The sequence below is a fragment of the Oncorhynchus tshawytscha genome, linkage group LG23 (assembly GCF_018296145.1).
Source record: "Oncorhynchus tshawytscha isolate Ot180627B linkage group LG23, Otsh_v2.0, whole genome shotgun sequence".
NCBI classification, from domain to species: Eukaryota; Metazoa; Chordata; class Actinopteri; order Salmoniformes; family Salmonidae; genus Oncorhynchus; species Oncorhynchus tshawytscha.
In genome coordinates, this window is record NC_056451.1 from 141,399 (window position 1) to 162,699 (window position 21,301).

Sequence of the window (21,301 nt, forward strand, 5' to 3'; positions counted from 1 at the left end):
TGATGTCAATTAGCCTATCAGAAGCTTCTAAAGCCATAACATCATTTTCAGGGAATTTTCCAAGCTGTTTAAAAAAGGCAGTCAACTTAGTGTATGTAAACTTCTGACCGCTGGAATTGTGATACAGTGAATTCTAAGTGAAATAATCTGTCTGTAAACAATTTTTGGAAAAATGACTTGTGTCATGCACAAAACCGACTTGCCAAAGCTATAGTTTGTTAACAAGAAATTTGTGGAGTGGTTGAAAAACGAGTTTTAATGACTCCAACCTAAGTATATGTAAACTTCCTACTTCAACTGTATGCCATGTCACAATGCTGCCCTTGAAAAACTGACTGCCAGCTTGGACAAAAGATTATGATCTTGACTGGAGGCCCTTCACCGGATGAGAAGAAATGTTACAAGATGGGCATTACCAATTGTGCCAACTTGTCAGAACATGGACATAACAGATGTAAAATTCTTTGCAAGTGTGTGAACAGGGAATTTTCTGAAGGAGGTCATTAGTTTGTCCTCCAGAATTGAGAAACTCTATACCAGTGGTATTACAGTTATGAAAATGTAGTCAAATCTCTTTACCCTGAAAAGTGATATACTGATGTAATCCATTTATATAGAAAGTGAACTCTGAAAACTCAAGTTTACAACAAATGAGAAAGAACATGACTGAACAGTGAAATAAACACACAAATTAAATGCCAAGTGAAATATGAATCTTATTTATGGAATAAAAATAACAGGTTTAACTAAAACACTGCCAATATAAAGTAAAACAAATGTTACAGCTTCCCCACACATCCCCAAATAAGGACCATTACCCAACCACATCTCACTGCAGTCTGGCGACACAAGACATACTTCACATACTTATTATTTTTTGAATAATAGTCAGTCATTTGTTCTTAATTGTTGACATCTTATGAAAAACAATGTCCTGGGTAAATTTCTAATGAACTATGGAGATGACATCAGATCCCTACAGCACACAAAAACATTGTGCCATGACAGTATCCTGGAAACCAACTAAATGCAAATGGTGTATATTTCTGATGTTAGATGAAGGGGGTTTGTTTATGTGACAAAAACTAAACACACAACAGCAAACACATGCCAGACAAAATAAAATAAAATTGAAAAAATTGGAAAAAAAAAAAAAATTGGGAAAGAGTATGGAAGACACCACCATATTGAAGATGTGCGTGTTTGGTGGTTACCCCCTGAACAAAAAAGTAAAGTTGAACAGATAATTCCAAAAACAAAACACTGTCCCAAAACAACACTCCATACCAGAGTGTACATTTACACTGAATGAGGAGTGTGTGATTTTGTCCAGTCTGTGGTGAAAAGCATTAAAACGGACTCAAGATCAAAATACTTGTGTGATGATGGAACTGACAAATCACACACAAAACCTGGGGAAGATGAAGACATGGGTGAAAGAATGTCCCCCATTATTAGAAATACACAGAGAAAAGACAAAGACAAACAGCACAGAGGGTTTGTTCGAGGCTGGTTCCAGGTCTTGCTACTTTTTGGTTGTTTTGCGGATCAATGCCATTCTCTGGATGAGACAAATGAAAAACATGCTCAATCACTATTGCATTTAGGTCATTTTTTCGTAGACATTCTTATCCAGAGCACCTTACAGTCAGTGCATTCAACTAAGGTTTGTAAGACAACCACATATCAGTCCCATATTAAATTATGGAAATTATTTTCAATACTTCCTAAACAAACAATACACCAAAATAATAATTATATAATACATGTACAGTGCTGTGAAACAGTATTTGCCCCCTTCTAATTTTCTCTACTTTTGCATATTTTTGATACTGAATGTTATATCTTCAACCAGAACCTAATATTAGACAAATGGAACCTGAGTGAACAAATAACACAACAATTACATACTCATTTCCAGTGGTGTAAAGTACTTAAGTAAAAATACTTTAAAGTACTACTTAATTAGCTTTTGGGGTATCTGTACTTTAATATTCACTACATTCCTAAATAAAATAATGTACTTTTACTCCATACATTTTCCCTGACACCCTAAAGTACACGTTATATTTTGAATGCTTAGCAGGACAGGAAAATTGTCAAATTCACACACACATCAAGAGAACATTCCTGGTCTGATCTGGCGGACTCACTAAACACAAATGCTTCATTTGTAAAGATGTCTAGCCCAATCTTCCATGCAGAACTGCTTTAATACAGCAACATGTGGGTTTTCAAGCATGACCTGCTCATTTCAATTCCTGCCACAACATCAATTGGGATTAGGTCTGGACTTTGACTAGGCCTAGGCCATTCCAAAACTTCAAATGGGCTGCTTTTTAGCCATTTTCATGTCGACTTGATTGTGTGTTTTGGATCATTATCTTGCTGCATGACTCAGCTGTTCCTTCTAGGGCTGGGTGATATGGCCAAAATCTCATATCCCGATATAGGTAATTTCATATCCTGATAACAATATATATAACAATATGGCACATTTGCTGTAAATTCAATGAATAAATAGTTTATATAAAATGACCACATGTAAAGGCCTATTTCTTATTACATTTTGAATTATACTCAACAAATAAAAGGTACTTACTCATATTTGATTATTTCTCCTTTTCTTTAGAACCTTTGCGCAAATGTTCAATTAAGCATGTAACAAAATATAAAATATGTATATATAAAAAAAATATAAAAAAAAATATATATATTATATATATATATATATATATATTTGGGGCCTTGCCTGTTTTGCATGTTATTTTGGCATTAATGTGTGTCACATATCAATTTGCATTTGGTACCTTGGTCGAGTGTTAGCACCAACTCACGAAACCCCTGTTTCTCGACCGTGTAAATTGGGGCCATGTCTTTGCAGATGTAAGTTGTAATGGCAGCTGTTATCTCTTTCCATCTTCGTGAATCTTTGGCATTTGGTGTGCCGCGGGCAAAAGCCTCTTGCGAGTCGGGGGTTTGTGTTGAGCACTCGACTGTACTTTTTTGGGTCTCATCTGTAGACTCTCTCCGTACTGTTTCACATGATTCTTGTGTAGGTGGTAAAAGAGGTTAGTGGTGTTTGAGCCTGTTGTCGGGACCGTCCTTCGGCATATTTTGCAGATGACGTTTTTTTAGTCCGTGTCAGACTTTTCATACCCAAACCACATGCATGCGACCAAAGAAGCCCCTCTTTTAGGTAGGAGGTCCTTGCTCTGTGTCACGTTCACTCTCCTCCATGTTTGTTTGTGTTGCAAATTTCCCCGTGTGGAAGAACGCAAAGCGTCGTCCAATTGACGACAAATATTGCCGTAAAGAGTGATTTGCGACACAACGAAATAAACGATAGAAAAGCGTCTATCGGTTCATATTATGCTCTATTGTCACACAATATATATATATATATATATATATATATATCGTCATATCGCCCAGCCCGAGTTCCTTCTATTAAGGCAAGTCGTCTAGGTCCTGAGGTAGCAAAGCATCCTAAAACTATCACACTACCACCCACCACCATGCTTGACCATTGGTAGAAGGTTCTTACTGTGTAACTGGTTGTGCCACCTTTAGCTGAATGACTGCAACCAAATTTCATCGGAAAAGTTCAAGTTTGCCAAAAAGCACCTGGATGATCATCAATACTCTTAGAAGAATGTTTTTTTGGGTGACATAGGTCCTATTATGCCTGGTGAAAACCAAACACTCGATTCATTCTTCTAAGAGTCTTGATGATCATCCAGGTGCTTTTTGGCAAACTTGAGAACTTTTTGGTTGCAGTCATTCAGCTAAAGGTGGCACAACTAGTTATTGAGTGTAAGGGGGCAATTACTTTTTCACACAGGGGAATTGGGTGTTGCATAACTTTGTTAATTAATAAAATAAGTACATCTTTCTTTGTTACTTGTAAACTCAGGTTCCCTTTATCTAATATTAGGTTTTGGTTGAAAATCTGATAACAATCAGTATCAAAAATATTGAAAAATAGAAAAAAACTCAGAAATGGGGAAAATACTTTCACAGCACTGTTCATTTAAATTATTGAACGTTTAGCACAATTCATTAGTATAAATGCAAACCCTGGGTGTGATTAAGATGAAAGAGTGACAAACAAACCTGTTTGTGGGCCTCTGTGGTACAAGCCTTCTTATACGGCCGAATCTCATCTGAACCATAGCCAGGAATCCACATGTTCCATTGGCGCTCTGTTGAGTGGCAGACAACATAGGGAGTGAGAATAAAAATCCAAGAGAAAATACACTCAATAGGAAATGGTCCATTAACTTCATCCACCTTTTATATGCATATCTTTAAAACTCAAAACTGCACTCAAGACTCTGTTCATTTTTGCCATTGTAAATGAATCATTCCAGTAATGGAGACAAACACTGCTTCTGTCACAATAGCTGCCAGGGCTCTACGGTGCGACTATTTTACTCACATATGCACCTGGAATTTTTATTTAGAAGCACCAGCGGACCTAGAAAAATGAAGGATTCTATCGTTATTACCGCTAATATTGTGATCCTAAATTTCTTTATGTGCGCCAACATTTCTCAAAAATGTTCAGCATATAGGCCCTGACTCCAGCAGCTGCTCCAACCATTTTTTTCCTTCATCTTTATTTAACCAGGTAGGCTAGTTGAGAACAAGTTCTCATTTACAACTGCGACCTTGCCAAGATAAAGCAAAGCAGTGCGACACAAACAACAACACAGAGTTACACATGGAATAAACAAACACAGTCAATAATACAATAGAAAAAGTCTATATACAGTGAGTGCAAATGAGGTAAGATAAGGGAAGTGAGGCAATAAATAGGCCATAGGGACGAAATAATGACAATATAGCAATTAAACACTGAGTTGATAGATGTGCAGAAGGTACTTGCATTTAAGAGCAGTTGGAGGCAACGGAAGAAGAGTTGTATGGCATTGAAGCTCGTCTAGAGGTTAGTTAACACAGTGTCCAAAGAAGGGCCAGAAGTATACAGAATGGTGTCGTCTGCGTACAGGTGGATCAGTGAATCACCAGCAACAATGACCGACATCATTGATGTATACAGAGAAAAGAGTCGGCCCGAGAATTGAACCCTGTGGAACCCCATCAGCCAGTATTAGCCTGTACTTTTACTCACCCAGGTGTAGCTGGACGTCCTTCACTTCTAAGGTGTTGGATTTGCGATGGCGGGCCAGCTGACAGGCAGCCGTCACCACACTGTCAATGAAGTCATCTGCAATTTGTAGCAGCATCTGAGAGGAAGACAGATGGGGGACCTCAGGTGACAAGTGATGAGGCTCCTAAACATTGCATGCACTAGTCTTTGCATTGTGGTTTGGGACGCCATCTTCAGTGAAAGACACTTCTGAGCTAGGAAGCATACCTCCTCCACATCCTCATCGAGCTGCTCATTGGGGTCAATCTCTCTTACGAGGTCCTGCAGCTTCTTTTTACTCAACACCTGAGTGGAGGGCAAACAGGTTGCTCGTCATAGTCAATGGTGCACTCGAAGCAGTCAAGCAGAGTGGCTATACGCTCATTGTACACCCTGAAACTTGGCATCTGGCTAGGGAGATGAATATAGAATGCATGTTTTTACAGAATCAACATGCACATGAAACTGAAGGATTGGCGTCAATGTATGTAAAGCCAAGTAGTAATTGTACCTTACAGTTGTAGTGAATTCTTTGAACAATTCTATTTAAAACCGTCTCACCCAGCAAGAGGTATACTCTTGCATGGTCGTGCTTATTAGCCACCAAATGGAAGAATCCGAACTGAAACAGGGAGGGACTTCCTGTCCAATAAGAAAGATACATTTTCATTTTCTGTCGCAAAACTTTTTACAGCATGCCCCAGGTAGGTGATGAGGAAATGGATAGGAGGAATCACCTGACTTCCTTCTGGGCTGATTCTGCCGGCAGGGCCAGGTGTGCCCATCACCTTCCCTGGAATGGCGGCGGCGTTGCTATTGGCCATGCTGGTGGCGAGAGTTAGTGTTGAGGAGGCCTCGGCTTTCACGGTGAAGAAGTTGGAGTGGTTGGACAGTGGGTGGCACTGGGTCATAATCTGCCAGATGGTGGGGCCTCTCTCTGGGTCTGCACTGTCGTCGTAAGGACCGTGAAACTGGAATCAAAAGGGAAAAGTGTGAGAAAAAAAGCTCCTTGCGCCCTCAATCAACAAGCACACAGAATGCCAGGGTGCGGATAGACTGGTACATGGGATATGACTAGGGCCTTATAAAATCTGGTTGTGGAGAACACCTGCATTAAAGGGTAACTCCACCCCAAAACCCACATTTCTTCTATTTTTCCCCAGACCTCATAAGTCATCTCCTGATGTAGTTAATATCCACAACAATGCTTTAAGTGTGATTTTGAGCATGAAAACCTGAAAAACAAACATAATTTGGGAAAAAAATTCTACAGACCTAGTCATATCATGACATCTAGGCAGTTATCCATTTAAATGTCAGACTAGTTAACTAAAACCTAGGTTACAAAACCTGGCATGATATTTATATGGATATTTACTGGGTAGTTAAAAAAACAAATATCACACATTGCGGCTGGCAAACCAGTAAACATTACACAGTCTGTCAGTCTTACATTATTGCGTATGGGCATATCAACACTCACGTGACAGCTACATTAGCTAGCTGGCTATGTTTCTTGACTAGCTAGCCGGCCGACATGTTAACTGGATAAATATTTATTAAGCACATGTTGATTGTATGATATCGTGAGACAAGCGTTGAGTTTAACTAAAGGAATCCGTAATCATGTTGAAAAACTAACGTTAGTAACAAATGCATCACAACCACAGCTAATTTCAGTTAACGTCAGTTAGTTAGCAGGCTAACATGGTTTAACTAGGGACCGTTACAGATTTAGCAAATATTCAGCTTGAAGACACAATGGTCACATTTTCCATGGAATGGTCCAAGCAAGCGTATCTACATATAGTAAATAAATACCTTAATAGCCAGCTAGATACCTGCTAACACGACATGGGGAGGATCTCAATTGCAGACGTCATCTATCTTTGCCTCCTTCTCAAAAACCTATTGGAGGAGAGGGTCCGAAGCGCGGGACCTCTGACTTTCTCATCCAATGTGTTTTTGAGAAGGAGAGAGGACGCGAGCAGTAAATAACTGAGCTCTTCCCATAATCATTACGCTGTGAAGCTAGCTGGAAAAATGTACAAGTAATCTCTCAAAGATACATATATATATATATGTTTTGAATACTTACCTGACAAAACAAACACTATCTCCCCATGTTTTAAACTAGCTAATTTAAGTCCACACAACACAAACCTGTCTATGGCAAGAAATTGCGATTTTTTTTCTTATCTTCCTATTTTAATAACTGTATTTCCGGTACACCCAAATAGACGTACTCCTCCCCCCAGTGTCTGATGAGGGAAATGTTGCACAATTATAATTTAACACATTTATGAAGATTTTACACTATTGTGGAGAGATGTACTGTTTGGATTGTTTACATACAATAGAAATAAGCTGAAACATTTTTATGTAATTAATTTCATTATACTTTTGGCCAAATGTCATATACACAAATGTACATTTACAAACAGAAAACCACATTTTCGTACCCTACAAAAAAAAATTTGAACTGTATTTTAAGACGGTTAAATGCTCTACTAACAAAAAAGCTGTGAATTGTAAGTATATGTATGTCCCTTAAGGTCCTTGTGTAATTGTAATGTGATATTGTACCCCCTAGCTCGATTGTCCATTGTTTGTAATCTATGTATGCTTGTGTTACCTCATGTGCTTTATGTATGGATTTGTGTTAATAGAAAAAAATAAAGAAAAAAAGGCAAATGTTGCACAATGTAGCAACGCCCACTTCCGCTCTACTTCCGACCCGATACATAGCTTCCTGTCTCGATCGCGTCCTGTCAGCCTGATTGTAGCCATACTAGCTTCGAAGTCCCTCGTTTTATTATTATCTCAGTATATTAATATTATCATATTTCTATAGTGTGTTTTTATTTTTATAATTCTTGTTGAAAATTATGTTTATCCGTTCAGTTAGTGATTTTTGTAATTCGATTATTGTGTGCTGTGTCTTTTTTTGTTTCTTCACTAGCTAGCTAATAACGTTCTAACTAGTAAGGTGGCTAGCAATTAGCCAACGCCTCCCTCCCCTACCAATCATGGCACTGTTTTACTCAGGACGCTTGTAAGAGCTGCCATTGACGGATGTACATCGTCTGGCCAAGCAAGACAAGTAGCAAAGCACCGAACTCCAAGTTAAAAACAAAGATTCAAACTTTGTGTCCAGTTACCTTTTCAACTATGAAGGTAAGTATAGCCAAGTTGCCTATCAGATCAGACAAGGACGTTTACTCAAAGCTGTAACGTAGTTTAAGACATGCCTTTTGCAGTAGTTAGCTAACATTATGATTGCTCTTTCTTTTGATTCCAAACAGCTTCGAACTGGGCCAATGTGACAGGAGAGGTCAGCATAAGGGTTTGCTGCTACAGGTCCAGGAGGAAAAATGAGAAACCACACAGTTTGAGTGTAGGGTGAAAAGTCAGGTGTTTGTGACACACTATATGCAGGTTACACAGTCAGAGATGAAGCCTAGTCTTATAGACTAAGAAGTTCCTGTCAATGGAGATCTGCATTAAGAGGCATTGCTTAGTCTAGGACTAGGTTTAACCCATGTCGATGAAACCGTTCTTAGTGTAGTAATTGTTCATTTCTCTTCCTTGCTGTTTATGTAAGCTCTGTTATGTTAAGACACATTAGATTACATTTAAACAAGGACATATACCCTTAAAAGAAAAGTTTAAATCCGTATTGCTGTAATGAATTTATTGGCTGTTGCATGTTGCGCCAGTCATTTCTGTTTGCTAGTCGTGACACATGTTGAGTGATTTTATATCCCCACGTTGGTTGTACTGAATCCCTGTGAGCCAGTAACAATGACACATCACCACCACACAGTTGCATTCCAGTCTGCACACTAAGATGGGAACACCAGTCGTCCCACCTGTGCATAGCTGCACAGAGGCCGAGCAGCAGTGGCGTAAGCCAAGGACTATGGTATGTTTTAATAGCTATACCACATATCAAAATCATATGGTTATAATCCCACCATAATGCTAATAAATGATTTAATGAAAATTTAAATCGTCTCGTGATTAGATTTAGAATAGTGCCCTGGCATTGTCTTTTTACAGGGTCTGCAACCTGGGCACATAGGCAAAATGACCATCACCAAGCCCACCAAAAAGCACATGGCAGAAGGAGGGATTAGGTGAGTATTCCCTAATAACCAGTATAGTAGGTAGTAGCTGGTCATATCCTATTAAACTTAGACTATATAAAATTATTTAATTTCAGGTGGTTTCAAGTACATTGTTTAGATTGGCTAACCACAGCGGCTGCTTTGCGGAAGTACTCTCTACAGCGCCCTTTTTGGAATGCTCCCTGACCTCTCAGTTCTCCAGATAGAAGAGGCATACAAGAACTTTGACCCTCTATCCAAGCCATTGATCTGCAGCATGGGGATGTCTGCTGAAAAGCTTTTAGTTGACTCCCATTTTGGAAAGGTACAGGTGGGGAGCCTCCTGTCTTACCAGCAGCCTCCAATCACAACGTGACTTTAAGGAGACACCACCATTCCCTTTACTGCCCCTGGGTGGCTACAGACTGGAGAGCAACTTTCAAGGCTGTACTTGAGCTCAATGAAGAAGACCAGCTTCACATAGTCTCTTCAGGTGAGAGAATACATAGACCCAGTGGTGTTCTCACTAATTAGAGAAGGGTGACTGGCACTACTTATGTGTACATGCAAAAGCTCTTAGGCAGGAAAGACTAAATAACAAGGGACAGGCTCCTTTATCTTTCAATTCATGAAAGAGAAACAAACCAACATCTGTCTGTGCAATTCATTAATAATTTAAAATAATTCCGTAAAATGTTTCTGTTCTCATCACTAAATAAAAACTATTTATAACATTTTGTTTGGAGTATAAGCAGAGGTATTTATTATCAATAAAGGGACTACAGAATATTAGACAATGTGGATGGTCACAGTTAAAAAAGGATAGATGCATTTCGGTAGTAGCTCATTGCCCCTTGGCCCATGCCTTCACAAGAGGCCTTCACTGGTAGTTTTGTGAGAAGGCAAGCCACAGCCGATGTAGTTGATGCTTCCCATCAGTAACATGAGGATCTCTTGGACATGGTAATATTCCACTGGAATAGCAAAGGTACTGCTCCCTTTTTTAGACGTCGAAGCCCACTAGAAGGTTCAATGAAATCTTCTTAAATTCCTAACTTCCAATAAAGATGCCGTACCAACTAATAATGTTAACGTCCTTTGCACTACCGTTAACTAGGTACTGGTAGCGAACGTTTGCTAGCTAAACAGACAAAAGACAACCCAATCGAATTTAAAAAATGTATAGAAATATTATATTAATATTACTGAGGTAATGATAAAATGAGCGACTTCGAGGCTAGTATGGCTGACAAGTAGAGAGCCGACTCTATTTACAAAAAAATGAAGATATGACTAATCAAAATATTTTAAATTAACTAATTCAAAGAACCAAAAAAATAAATAATAATAATATAGGCCTAAATACCCAAGCGCACACATTCGTTCTGACTGTCTGCTCAGACTAACAGCCTCACCTGTTGTTCCTGTCAATCAGACATGCAGTGTCAACCAATGAACCAACGATGGGTGAGGGAGGGCCGAGCCAACTTACTCACAGTCACACACTTTAGCAGCAGAGGAGAGAGAGGAAGGACAGCTGTGAAAACAACAGCTGGAAAATGAGTCGGAAGCACAGTAGCATTTAGATGCATTTTAATAATGTAGACAATGTTTGTCAAAACAAAATCTCATGTAAAGCCGGTTCTACGCACAACCTACACCGGCATATGCGAACTGTGCACCCAACTGTGAAGCTAGCGGGTCTGCTAGTGATGGAGCCAGCACCTCCACACGTGGAGATGTATCCACTCAGTCAAGTAGGCCTACTCCGCGACCCACAGCAACGCAGTCTTCTATGGACCAGTTTATGCCAAAGTCTATGTCTGTAGCAGAACAAGGCCAAATTGATATTGCATTGGATAAATTATTGGCACCGATTTCCAGCCATTTTCGATCGTGGAGGACGGAGGTTCTAGAAATTATTGCAATAGTCTAAATCCAATGTACACAATTCCAAGCAGGAAAACCCTTTTAAAATCACTCATTCCACAACTGTACGAGAGCACACAGGCTTCAGTGCGGGAAAGAGTCCACAAAGCTACTGCAGTTTGCCTTACCACTGACTGCTGGACATCAAGGGTAACCACTTCTTTCAGGTTTGTTACATGTCAATTCATTGAAGATTTTTCAATGTCTAGCTGTCTTCTGGACTGTTGAGTTCAGCGACAGACACACCTCAGAGAACTTGGCAGAGGAACTGTTGAGAGTGGCCAGAAAATGGCAAGTAGATGGAAAAGTGGTCTGTTGTGTTAGCGACAATGCAGCTAACATAACCAAAGCATGAACATTTTAAAATAGATCCATGTCTTGCCCACACAATCAACCTGATTGTAAGAGATGCTCTGAAGGTGATGAAGCCCACCGGACAAAGTGAAAGGAGCTGTGGAATACTTCCACAGGAGCACAGTAGGTGATGATAAACTAAAGTCTACACAACGCCAGATGGGGATGCCTGAGCTGAGGCCTAAACAATACTGCACTACAAGGTGGAATTCAACATTTTATATGTTGAAGTGGTTTCTTGAGTCAAAGGATGCCATCATCTCTACCCTGGCCACTGTCAATGCACCTGTTGATGCTCTGACCCTAGAGGAATGGGAGGTGGTGGAGGAGATGTGCAGAGTCCTGGAACCCTTTGAGCAGGTCACTGTGGAGATCAGTGGAGAGGGCAGTTATTACTACATCATTATTCAATCCAGTATTATATATGTATATTAGCAGTAGATGAGAATGTAGTATCAGTAGACAAAACATGAACCTGAACTAATAAGTTACTGTTCTCTCGTTTCAGCTATGTGACAGCCTCAGAAATGATACTCCTGTGTAAGGGTCTGCAGCAAATCACATCCAGCCACCAGAGAAGCAAATGTAACCACAGGACATGTGAAAGAGTTGATGGACACCCAATGTTCATCAATGGACAAAAAGTTCCATAGAATGGAATATAATCACGTGCTATCAGAAACCACTGCACTTGCCCCCAGGTTTAAGAAGTTAGCCTTCAGTGATGCCAGAGCGATTGATGAGGCTCTTCAAAGAATAACCTCAGCAGCAGGGAGGGACAGCCCCACAGTCAGTTGGCCCAGGCAACAGGAAGAAGAGGGAGCAGAAGCACCAGCAGTAGTGCCACAAACATCTGCTGTTTGGATGCTGTTTGACGAGAGAGCAACTGGGGATGCAGCATGAAGAAATCCCTCAGCAGATGCCATAATGGAGGTCCGATGCTATTTGGAGGAGGCCCTCCTCCAAAGATCTGCAGATCCTCTGAGCTGGTGGAAGAACAAGGCCTCGGTCTACCCACGGCTTACTAAAGTCATGACAGGGAGACTGCATAGTGGCCACATCCGTTCCCTCAGATGGTCTTCTCGAAAACTGGACAAATAATTACTGAGAGAAGAAACCGCATCAGCCCCTTAAAAGTGAGGCAGCTTGCATTTCTGATTGCAAATCTCTCATAAAAGCAAAATATGGTCAGCATTGCTGTGTGCTGCTGGTTATAACAAGGTAGAGTACAATTTCATTTAATAATTCAATTAGAATTGTTCTAACACCAATTATAGTCAAACTATCGCAAACTGTTTGACTTGAAAAAATACAAAACCTTTTTTTTAAAGAACCGTTTGGGCGCCAAAAGACCCGGCTTTTTTTGGTGAGCTGTGCAGAACGAGCCGGCTCACTGAAAAGAGCCGGAATGCCCATCACTACTGACAAGATGCAATCGGGACAGGAAGCTATGTATCGGGTAGGAAGGTGAGTGGAAGTGGGCGTTGCTATGTTGTGCAAAAGGTCTATGTGAACGCAATCCCCAAAAACTGATATCACGTGTAGCCTAGTCAATAACCCACAACTGGTCAGTGTGATTGTGTATGGGTAAATTTGGGCATAACATAATTTAATACTAAATAAAAATGTTTGGTTTTATGTTTTCACACATTTTCTTTACCGCTTGATGTCAACAAAGCACTTTTGTGTCAGTTTTATTCAACCACAACACACTTTTAGCTCTGTACACAAACATTTGAGGCCCAAATAAAATTGTTAAATGTAATAGAAATAACTATTCGTCACAATTTTTTTCCCAGTACAAATATATTCACATTTCAGTGTCATTCAGTTCACTCTGTGAACATGAAGTTCTCATAAATTCTTTAAAAAAATATCAAAAAAAGGAAAGATGGTAAACATTATCTAAACAGATGAGTCACAACTTGATACAATATAATACACTAATCAGACTAATCAGATATTGCTGTTTCTAATACATGCTATTTTTTTGTACAGCTCTTGTAAACAAAGATTTAAACTGTATAACAAGTTCATATGACACTTCAATTAGCATTTCAGCTTTCAAATATGTTAAACTTTGACATTTTTATTTTACTTTTTGTGCTGTTTTATTTACGAAATATATTCGATATTGGAATCTATATATAGCCTATAGCCATTCAATGCAAAGAGAGACACATTTTCTTGTAAATAACAGGTCATCAATGTTGGACGGTACTGGTCATGATTGGTCCCTGCTTTGCCCATTAAGGTGACCCAAGAGTTGGGAGTGCAAGGCAGAGAGCAGCCAATGGTGCCACCAAGTGCATTCTGGTACACACAGCCAATTAAAAGAGTATGGCTCTGTGTACCAGGTTGGGCTCTATTCAATCCATATTGCTGAAATTCAGCGTTACAGTGAGATTTACATTTAAAGATAATGTTTCTGTGTTAGTGGAGACTGCATTCACAGTAAATGCTGCATGTTTCAGCTCAATGGGAAATTACCATTACATTTATAGCGTGCAGTATGTAACTCTTCAGCAATACTGGTTGAGCTTGCTGTATTCAGAAAGGCTCCTCATATGTGTAGACCACACTGGCCAGGTGTGGGCCATTGGCATGGAGAGATGTAGTGCAATAGCCATTGGGCAACTCTCTTTGAGAGGGGCAGTCATACTGGGCCTGGGTTATTGTGGTCCTTGTCCCTGTTGAAACCATAGGCAGTACATGGTTGTTGTGTGGAGTTGCCAGATTGGGATCTGGGGGCTGGTCACTGAATGGGGTGGCATACTTGGGCTCCAGGGGCAGGGCCTCAGCGTGCTCTAGGAGCTTTCCAGGGGTATCATAGTGACTTGACAGTGAAGGGGACGGTGGAGCCAAGCTTCTGACCCCCAGCCATCACATCTGGCTCAGCATAGTTTAGGCAATCAAACACAACAAACATGAATGTGTCATAGTGCTCACATATTATTTATAGTTCTATGAAGCACCAGAAACATATAGCTGAAGTACAGTTTAAATGTGACATCCTTAATTTCAGAAAGGGTAACGGGGGTTAAGGATTGTCATGACAACATACCCCAGTACTGTACACACAGGGGCTTGGGCTCCCAAGTGGCGCAGTGGTCTAAGGCATCTCAGTGCTAGAGGCGTCACTACCAATACCCTGCTTCGAATCCAGGCTGTATCACAATCGGCCGTGATTCGGAGTCCCATGGGCGACGCACAATTGGCCCAGCTTTGTCTGGGTTTGGCCGGTGTAGGCCTTCATTGTAAATAAAATTTGTTCTGAACTGACTTGCCTAGTTAAATAAAGGTTAAATGTGTTTTACAGTACTGGGGTATGTTGTTATGACATTAGAGCTCATAAGGGCAAAAATACATTCAAATTCAAGTGTTGCCCTGTACTCTCTCCAGCTATGTCTTGAAAGAGCCTCCCTCATACTCAGTAGGGATCATATCATGGGCATTGTTGAGCCCCTACAAGAGCTCTGTGGCTGGGATGAGGGCTGATAGGGGAGGCCTATCCCGTACCCAACCTTCGAGAAGGAGCTATTTTAATTTGAGATGCCTATAATTGTCTTAGCGACTGACCCTCTGTCTTGTTTATCACTGGCCTTCTCATTATAGGGCCCCCTCATCTGTGGGAAGGAGGGGGAGGCTGTGCTTCCCTGGCATGAGTGCCCTTTATCCAGCACCTATTAAAGGGTCTCTTTTAGAGTGGGCTCCACAGACCAAAGAAAGGAATGTTTATACTGCAATTGTGAGACTGACTAAGCGAAGGGGAAGAATGAGCAGCCCATGGAGAAAAGCTGTTTGCTTGTTGAAAGAGAGAGAGATGAGGTGGGACTGAAAGACTGTGATGCACTCAGATTCACGGATGGCTGGAGGGAGGGAGTTCCAGAGCCTAGGAGCAACCCTGGAAAAGGCCCTGTCGCCAAAGCTCTGGAGCTTGGACCTGGGGATGTCAAGGTGGCCTGCTGTGGTGGAACGGAGTGAGCTTGTAGGTTGGTGCGGCAGGTAGCCTAGCGGATAGAGGCGAGCCAGTTCTAATCCTATGGGCCACTGCCTGACGTTCTGCCCTTGAGCAAGGCACTTAATCCCCCACGGGAGAGGGAGGTCTTGACTTTGGCAATGTTGCAGAGGTGGAAGAGGGTAGAGTCCAGGCTGACGCCAAGGTTACCTGCGTGAGAGAAGGGAGAGACAGTGGTGTCGTCAATGGTGAGGTTGCCAGCTTTGGTGAGGGTAGATTTGGTGGCTATCATGAGGAGTTCCATTTTAAGGTTTGTTGCATCCATGTTTTTATTGCAGAGGTGTGAGGTATGATTGTCACCTGGTGAGGAGGATCTGATGGCTCACTGTGTCAAAGGCGGGAACTTAGATGGAGAAGAATCAGGATGGGCACCGGCATCAGCAGAGGTGAGGAGGTCATTGACAACTTTGAGGAGTGCAGTTTCAGCACTGCGGAGGAGGCGGAAACCAGACTGGAAGGGCTCGATTAGCAGGTGGGTTTGGAATTGGGAGAGAGCAGTCCATTCCAGTCTTGGCAAGGAAGGGGAGCAGGGCATACAATTGTATTTTTGGTCCACCAGCCATTGTGGCAGGTAGATAAAAAAAATATACCAGCCACTCAGATTTTTTACCAGCCAAAATATTTTTGTTGTTGCTAAAATTACACCATCAAAACACAAAAAAACAGATGAGCATGCTTTGTATTGTTTCTAAAACAATAAATGTATTACTAGTAAGAAGTAATGTGGTATATAACAATATACCACATTACTTCTTACTAGTAATACATTTATTAAACGTTTCTGTGACCCAAGTCTTTTAACCAAATATCATAGATGAGACAAATGTTCACCTGACCCTTTTAAGGGCGGGAGGTTACATGGTAGCACGACTCCAGTCATATTTGTGCCTGTGAGATTGAGTCTGACTAGTTGAAACGTTGTCTTCTCTTCCCTAACAGTTGAAACTTAAACATAGAAAAACAACCTAACTTGTGAACAAAACAGTGTAAATAGCCAAGAAACATGAGGCCAAAATCTTACTTCAGTAGACTTTCATATAAATTAAACCAACTTTTATGCCTCTGGAAAAGTAAAAAAGAAACGGTGAGCAAAGCGCAAAAATACCATTGGGTAAGGAATACTTTTTCATGTGTGCAGCTTTTTTCTTATAAAAGACAACAAATTAAATTAATCAAACTACACCATAATTATATGCAGTTGAAGTTGGAAGTTTACATACATTTAAACTGATGTCTTGAGATGTTGCTTCAATATATCCACAAAAATTGTATTCCTCATGATCCATCGATTTTGTGAAGTGCACCAGTCCGTCCTGCCCCCACAACATGATGCCGCCACTCCTGTGCTTCACGGTTGGGATTGTGTTCTTCGGCTTGCAAGCATCCCTCTTTTTCCTCCAAACATAACGATGGTCATTATGGCCAAACAGTTGTATTTTTGTTTCATCAGACCAGAGGACATGTCCCCATGTGCAGTTGCAAACTGTAGTCTGGCTTTTTTTATGGCGGTTTTGGCGCAGTGGCTTCTTCCTTGCTGAGCGGCCTTTTAGGTTATGTAGATATAGGACTTGTTTTACTGTGGATATAGATACTTTTGTACCTGTTTCCTCCAGCATCTTCACAAGGTCCTTTGCTGTTGTTCTGGGATTTATTTGCACTTTTTGCACCAAAGTACGTTCATCTCTAGGCGACAGAACGCGTCTCCTTTCTGAGCGGTATGACGGCTGCGTGGTCCCATGGTGTTTAAACTTGCGTACTATTGTTTGTACAGATGAACGTGGTACCTTCAGGCGTTTGGAAATTGCTCCCAAGGATGAACCAGGCTTGTGGAGGTCTTAGCTGATTTTTCCAATGGTGTCAAGCGAAGAGGCACTGAGTTTGAAGGTAGGCCTTGAAATACATCCACAGGTACCCCTCCAGTTGACTCAAATTATGTCAATTAGCCTATCAGAAGCTTCTAAAGCCATGACATAATTTTCTGGAATTTTCCAAGCTGTTTAAAGGCACAGTCAACTTGGTGTATGTAAACTTTTGACCCACTGGAATTGATACAGTGAAATAATCTGTCTGTAAAAAAATGTTGGAAAAATGCCATGTGTCATGCACAAAGTAGATGTCCTAACTGACTTGCCAACACTATAGTTTGTTAACAAGAAATTTGTGGAGTGGTTGAAAAACAAGTTTTAATGACTCCAACATAAGTGTATGTAGACTTCCGACTTCAACTGTACATAAGTAGCAGACAGTGTAGTCTCTCATTGGTTATTTTTGGTGATGAGATTAACTACATTGTACTAACCAGGGTTGTGTAGGTTATTTTCTAAATGTAATCTGTTACAGTTACTAGTTACCTGTCCAAAATTGTAATCAGTAACGTAACTTCCGACTTCAACTGTATATCATATCCCGTGGCTGCTGCCATTTATTAAACTGCTGTTATTATATCCCTGCACAAACTACACTTCACCTTCATAATAAACTGCACCACTCATATTTTGAAATGGACTACATCAAAACATCAATGAATAATTGCCCTCAGCAGTCTTTGGAGTGGCACCTGTTTTATCACTGCACAGAGCAGTGATTGGAATCTAGAAGTAAGAAACAATTAGATTTAGGGGCCTCAATGGTCCCCTCAACAGCGCGTAGAACTTGGACAGAAAACCCTGTGTTAATGGGGTCATACAGTTGTTCCCATGCTTACAACCAAATGTCTACAACAGAACTGTATCAGAATTTGAGCTAGTGATATGAGTGATGACATGAGATGTGGGTGGAGTGATTTGGTATGTGTTGGTGGCTCTCTGTGTATAGTAGATGGAGGCCATGCTGCAATGTCAGATGAGAGGCTAGAGAAGGCTTACACTACAGTGGAGTGGAGCCCTGGGCCAGCTCCTCCCATCATCAGCACAGCCAATGGACATGTCAAGAGGGAAAGTGCCGATTATTATCCCTGGTCAGCATAACAACAGGGATTTATAAATTGATAGTTATCTTAATGTAAGCGCATGCAAATAGGCACATGCATACGCACACACGTTCACACACACATACTGTATAAACACCCACACTCACATGGTGGCACGCACTCACGCACGCAAATACACACACATACACACACTCTTAGGGACTTACAGTACTAATGAAAGTCACTTTGATGACTAAAAATGCATCCTGGTCATATGACATCTTGACATACACACACGCATTCCCCCCACACCATTCCTCTTTCCTAATCATGCCACGCCTCTTGCCTTTAGATGGCAGTCTAAGCTTTTGGAGAGGCATAGCAGATGTAGGCCTGATGGGGGAGATGTTATCCAGTTTCCGCACAGAACTGGTAGCCATGTTGAGAGAAGTGGAGGTCCTCAGTGATAAGGCCATTCTGCAAGAGGCCGGTGGGCTTACACACTGGGTGACAGCTTCCCACAAATACTTACGTAATACTTACATGTATGAAATATCAGAGAGTTAAAAAATGTAATGTTCTGTGGGTAACATGTACACTGAGTGTACAAATCATTAAGAACACCTTCCTAATATTGAGTTGCACCCCCCCCTTTTGCCCTCAGAACAGCCTCAATTTGTCGGGCATGCACTCTACAAGGTGTCGAAAGTGTTCCACAGGGATGCTGGCACATGTTGATGCCAATGCTTCCCACAGTTGTGTCAAGTTAGCTGGCAGTCCTTTGGGTTGTGGACCATTCTTGATACACACGGGAAACTGTTGAGCACCTGTACTCAGTGTATTTAGCAGGTTTATATAGAGGGAGGTGGATTGGCAAGGGTTTCGTAGAAAAAAAATATAATTGGGGATTGGTTAATTTGTTGGACTGATTTATTTGAATTGTCTGTCTATTTGTTGTAACTGTAATGTGTTTTGTTGTCAGATGCTGTTGTGCTGAACTCCCTTTCTGAGATGTTTGGACTGCTGGACTCAGTGAGGAGGGTTCTGGACCTGAGACCCAGTGAGACTGATGACAACCAGCAGCAGGTCCACAATGCTCTTAATGGTGAGAGAATGTAAGCTTGGATGTGAGCTTGGAATGGGCAAACATACAGTGGTTGATCCACTAAAAGTTTTGCTATTATGCTGCGGTACATAGCGGTAATTTGTGGTTCAGTACAGTACCCTGCGTCACCACTTCATTGCTCCAGACCAGCGCAAGGGGGGAGTTTGAGCACTGATTATGTTTTTGAGTCCTACTGTGTCTCTAACTGACAATGAATGGGAGACATGAACCTAAATAGAAACGGATAATTGTGCACGACTTCAGTATTACTTACTAAAACTGTTGTTACACTAAGGTTTTTATTATTTTATTTTGTTAGGATTAATTTGCTCTTACTGTAGTGCTGTAGGCCACTCCCGACCGGTCTCGTTGTACAGCGCCTGAGTGGTGCAACGGTCTCAGACACTGCAGTGCAAACAGTGCAAGCTGTGTTGCTACAGATGCTGGTTCAATACCCGTGCTGGCCTCGACTGGGAGACCCATGAGATAACTGTAGGTTTTTGGTTTCTCTCCCTTTAAAAACAGTAATAAATCATTCTAAATAACAAACTGGCATTATTATTTACAAATTAGCAACAATGTCTAACCCCATGTTCAAGAATGGCCTTTTTCCTCGCTCATTTTACGTTATTTGAAAACTAAATAATCTCCAAAATATTGATAATTTTTAAACAAAGTGATTATTATTATTATTAATTTACAATTATATAAAAGCCCGTTGGATATTCTCACAGATGTATTTTTAACCCTGTTGTTAGCAGGACAATATATATTGGTCATGGCTCCCAAGTGGCGCACAATGGGATTGCCTTGCAGTTCTCCAGCTCTATCCACTGAAAGCGCGCAAGGTTCAAGGCACGAGGGTAGGGGGCACAGGATGGGCCGCAGAGCCGTGTTTCTTATTTCAGTGTTCGTTGCCCGATGTTATACCAGTACAACCATGTATACTTCCTCAGTGCTGGAGGACCAGTTGGAGGACCAGAGGAAGCCGAGGCAGGATGAGCCCCCACCCAGCCCTGGTCACCTCTACGTGGGTAGCTTCTCCAAGGCCACCCCCTCAAAGTGCCTGCGGCTGTATTGCTCTAGCTCTTCCACCACCCAACCTCAGAACCAGACCACACAATCGTCCATTGTCTTATCCCGCATCACCACATCCCCAGTGGGTCCGCCTCTCACTGTGGCTGGCCTGCCTGTGGCCACACTGTCCGAACTCCCCACCGGCTCTTCAACCACTACACCACTGGCAACACCTCTGCAGGAAAGAGAGGCAGGGCCGGGTCTGTGGCTCTCCATGCAGCCTCCAGGGTGACTGTGCTCAACACTACCACAGAGTAAGGGCTGGGGACCCCTCTACAGGTGCTTCATCTAACCCAGGAGAGGGAGCAGAAGTCTGGGGACATGGAGAGCCAGAAGCTAGGGGAGGAGAGGATAGTACTTGTGCAGCAGGGGGTACTACTGGACACTCCAGAAATTCAGACACACTAGGCTGGGAACAGTGGGGTCTCAATCAGTGATGGAGAAAGAGGAGGAGGAGCAGGGGAGGGACAGGAGAATGAAGGTACAGAAGGAACAGTTGCATAATGGCAAGAAGAGGGCATTAAAATAACATAAAACCAAGTGAGAGAAGAGATAACCGTAACGAAAACAGTTAAAAGAAAAGAGTGAGCGAGCATGTGTCCATGTGGAAGAGAACAAGGTGAACTTCGTCATGTGTAACTCCACA

At 41.5% G+C, this 21,301-nt stretch overlaps 2 protein-coding genes across 10 annotated transcripts; one reads left to right on the top strand and one right to left on the bottom strand.

Annotated features, from left to right (window-relative positions):
* Positions 1–703: 703 nt before the first annotated feature.
* Positions 704–7,407, bottom strand: LOC112235444 (transcription initiation factor TFIID subunit 12). Of its 2 annotated transcripts, none has more exons than XM_024403888.2 (6): positions 7,254–7,407; positions 5,893–6,126; positions 5,384–5,461; positions 5,138–5,252; positions 4,117–4,205; positions 704–1,561 (listed from the first exon to the last, which is right to left on the bottom strand). In XM_024403888.2, exons 2-6 carry the CDS (start codon positions 6,064–6,066, stop codon positions 1,526–1,528), a joined length of 492 nt encoding a protein of 163 aa, XP_024259656.1. In that variant the 5' UTR covers positions 6,067–6,126; positions 7,254–7,407; the 3' UTR covers positions 704–1,525. The 2 variants fall into 2 exon arrangements, with proteins under 2 accessions (XP_024259656.1, XP_024259657.1); XM_024403889.2 differs by lacking the exon at positions 7,254–7,407 and adding an exon at positions 6,977–7,131.
* A 484-nt stretch (positions 7,408–7,891) lies between these two features.
* LOC112235442 (glucocorticoid modulatory element-binding protein 1) lies at positions 7,892–21,206 on the top strand. 8 transcript variants are annotated; one of them, XR_006079687.1, is made up of 8 exons: positions 7,892–8,332; positions 8,461–9,080; positions 9,218–9,294; positions 9,381–9,757; positions 12,056–13,014; positions 15,844–15,951; positions 19,456–19,578; positions 20,535–21,206. XR_006079687.1 is itself a non-coding variant. In XM_024403886.2 (7 exons), the coding sequence occupies exons 5-7, from the start codon at positions 15,930–15,932 to the stop codon at positions 20,885–20,887; spliced, it is 498 nt and encodes a 165-aa protein (XP_024259654.1). In that variant the 5' UTR covers positions 7,892–8,332; positions 8,461–9,080; positions 9,218–9,294; positions 12,056–13,014; positions 15,844–15,929; the 3' UTR covers positions 20,888–21,206. The 8 variants fall into 8 exon arrangements, 2 of the variants coding, with proteins under 2 accessions (XP_024259654.1, XP_042160348.1); XR_006079689.1 differs by lacking the exon at positions 9,381–9,757 and having other exon boundaries at positions 12,056–12,768; positions 12,879–13,014; XR_006079690.1 differs by lacking the exon at positions 9,381–9,757 and having other exon boundaries at positions 8,461–8,552; positions 8,982–9,080.
* Positions 21,207–21,301: the final 95 nt, after the last annotated feature.

Excerpts from the sequence above, each read along its gene's own strand:
- LOC112235444 (XM_024403888.2), bottom strand. The coding sequence starts at position 6,066 with ATGACCCAGTGCCACCCACTGTCCAACCACTCCAACTTCTTCACCGTG. Across the intron at positions 5,462-5,892 it reads TCAGCCCAGAAGGAAGTCAG|GTGTTGAGTAAAAAGAAGCT; the intron begins GTGATTCCTCCT and ends CCCTCCACTCAG. Across the intron at positions 1,562-4,116 it reads CCACAGAGGCCCACAAACAG|AGAATGGCATTGATCCGCAA; the intron begins GTTTGTTTGTCA and ends TGTCTCATCCAG.
- LOC112235442 (XM_024403886.2), top strand. The coding sequence starts at position 15,930 with ATGGGCACCGGCATCAGCAGAG. Across the intron at positions 15,952-19,455 it reads GGGCACCGGCATCAGCAGAG|ATGCTGTTGTGCTGAACTCC; the intron begins GTGAGGAGGTCA and ends TTTTGTTGTCAG. Across the intron at positions 19,579-20,534 it reads GGTCCACAATGCTCTTAATG|TGCTGGAGGACCAGTTGGAG; the intron begins GTGAGAGAATGT and ends ATACTTCCTCAG.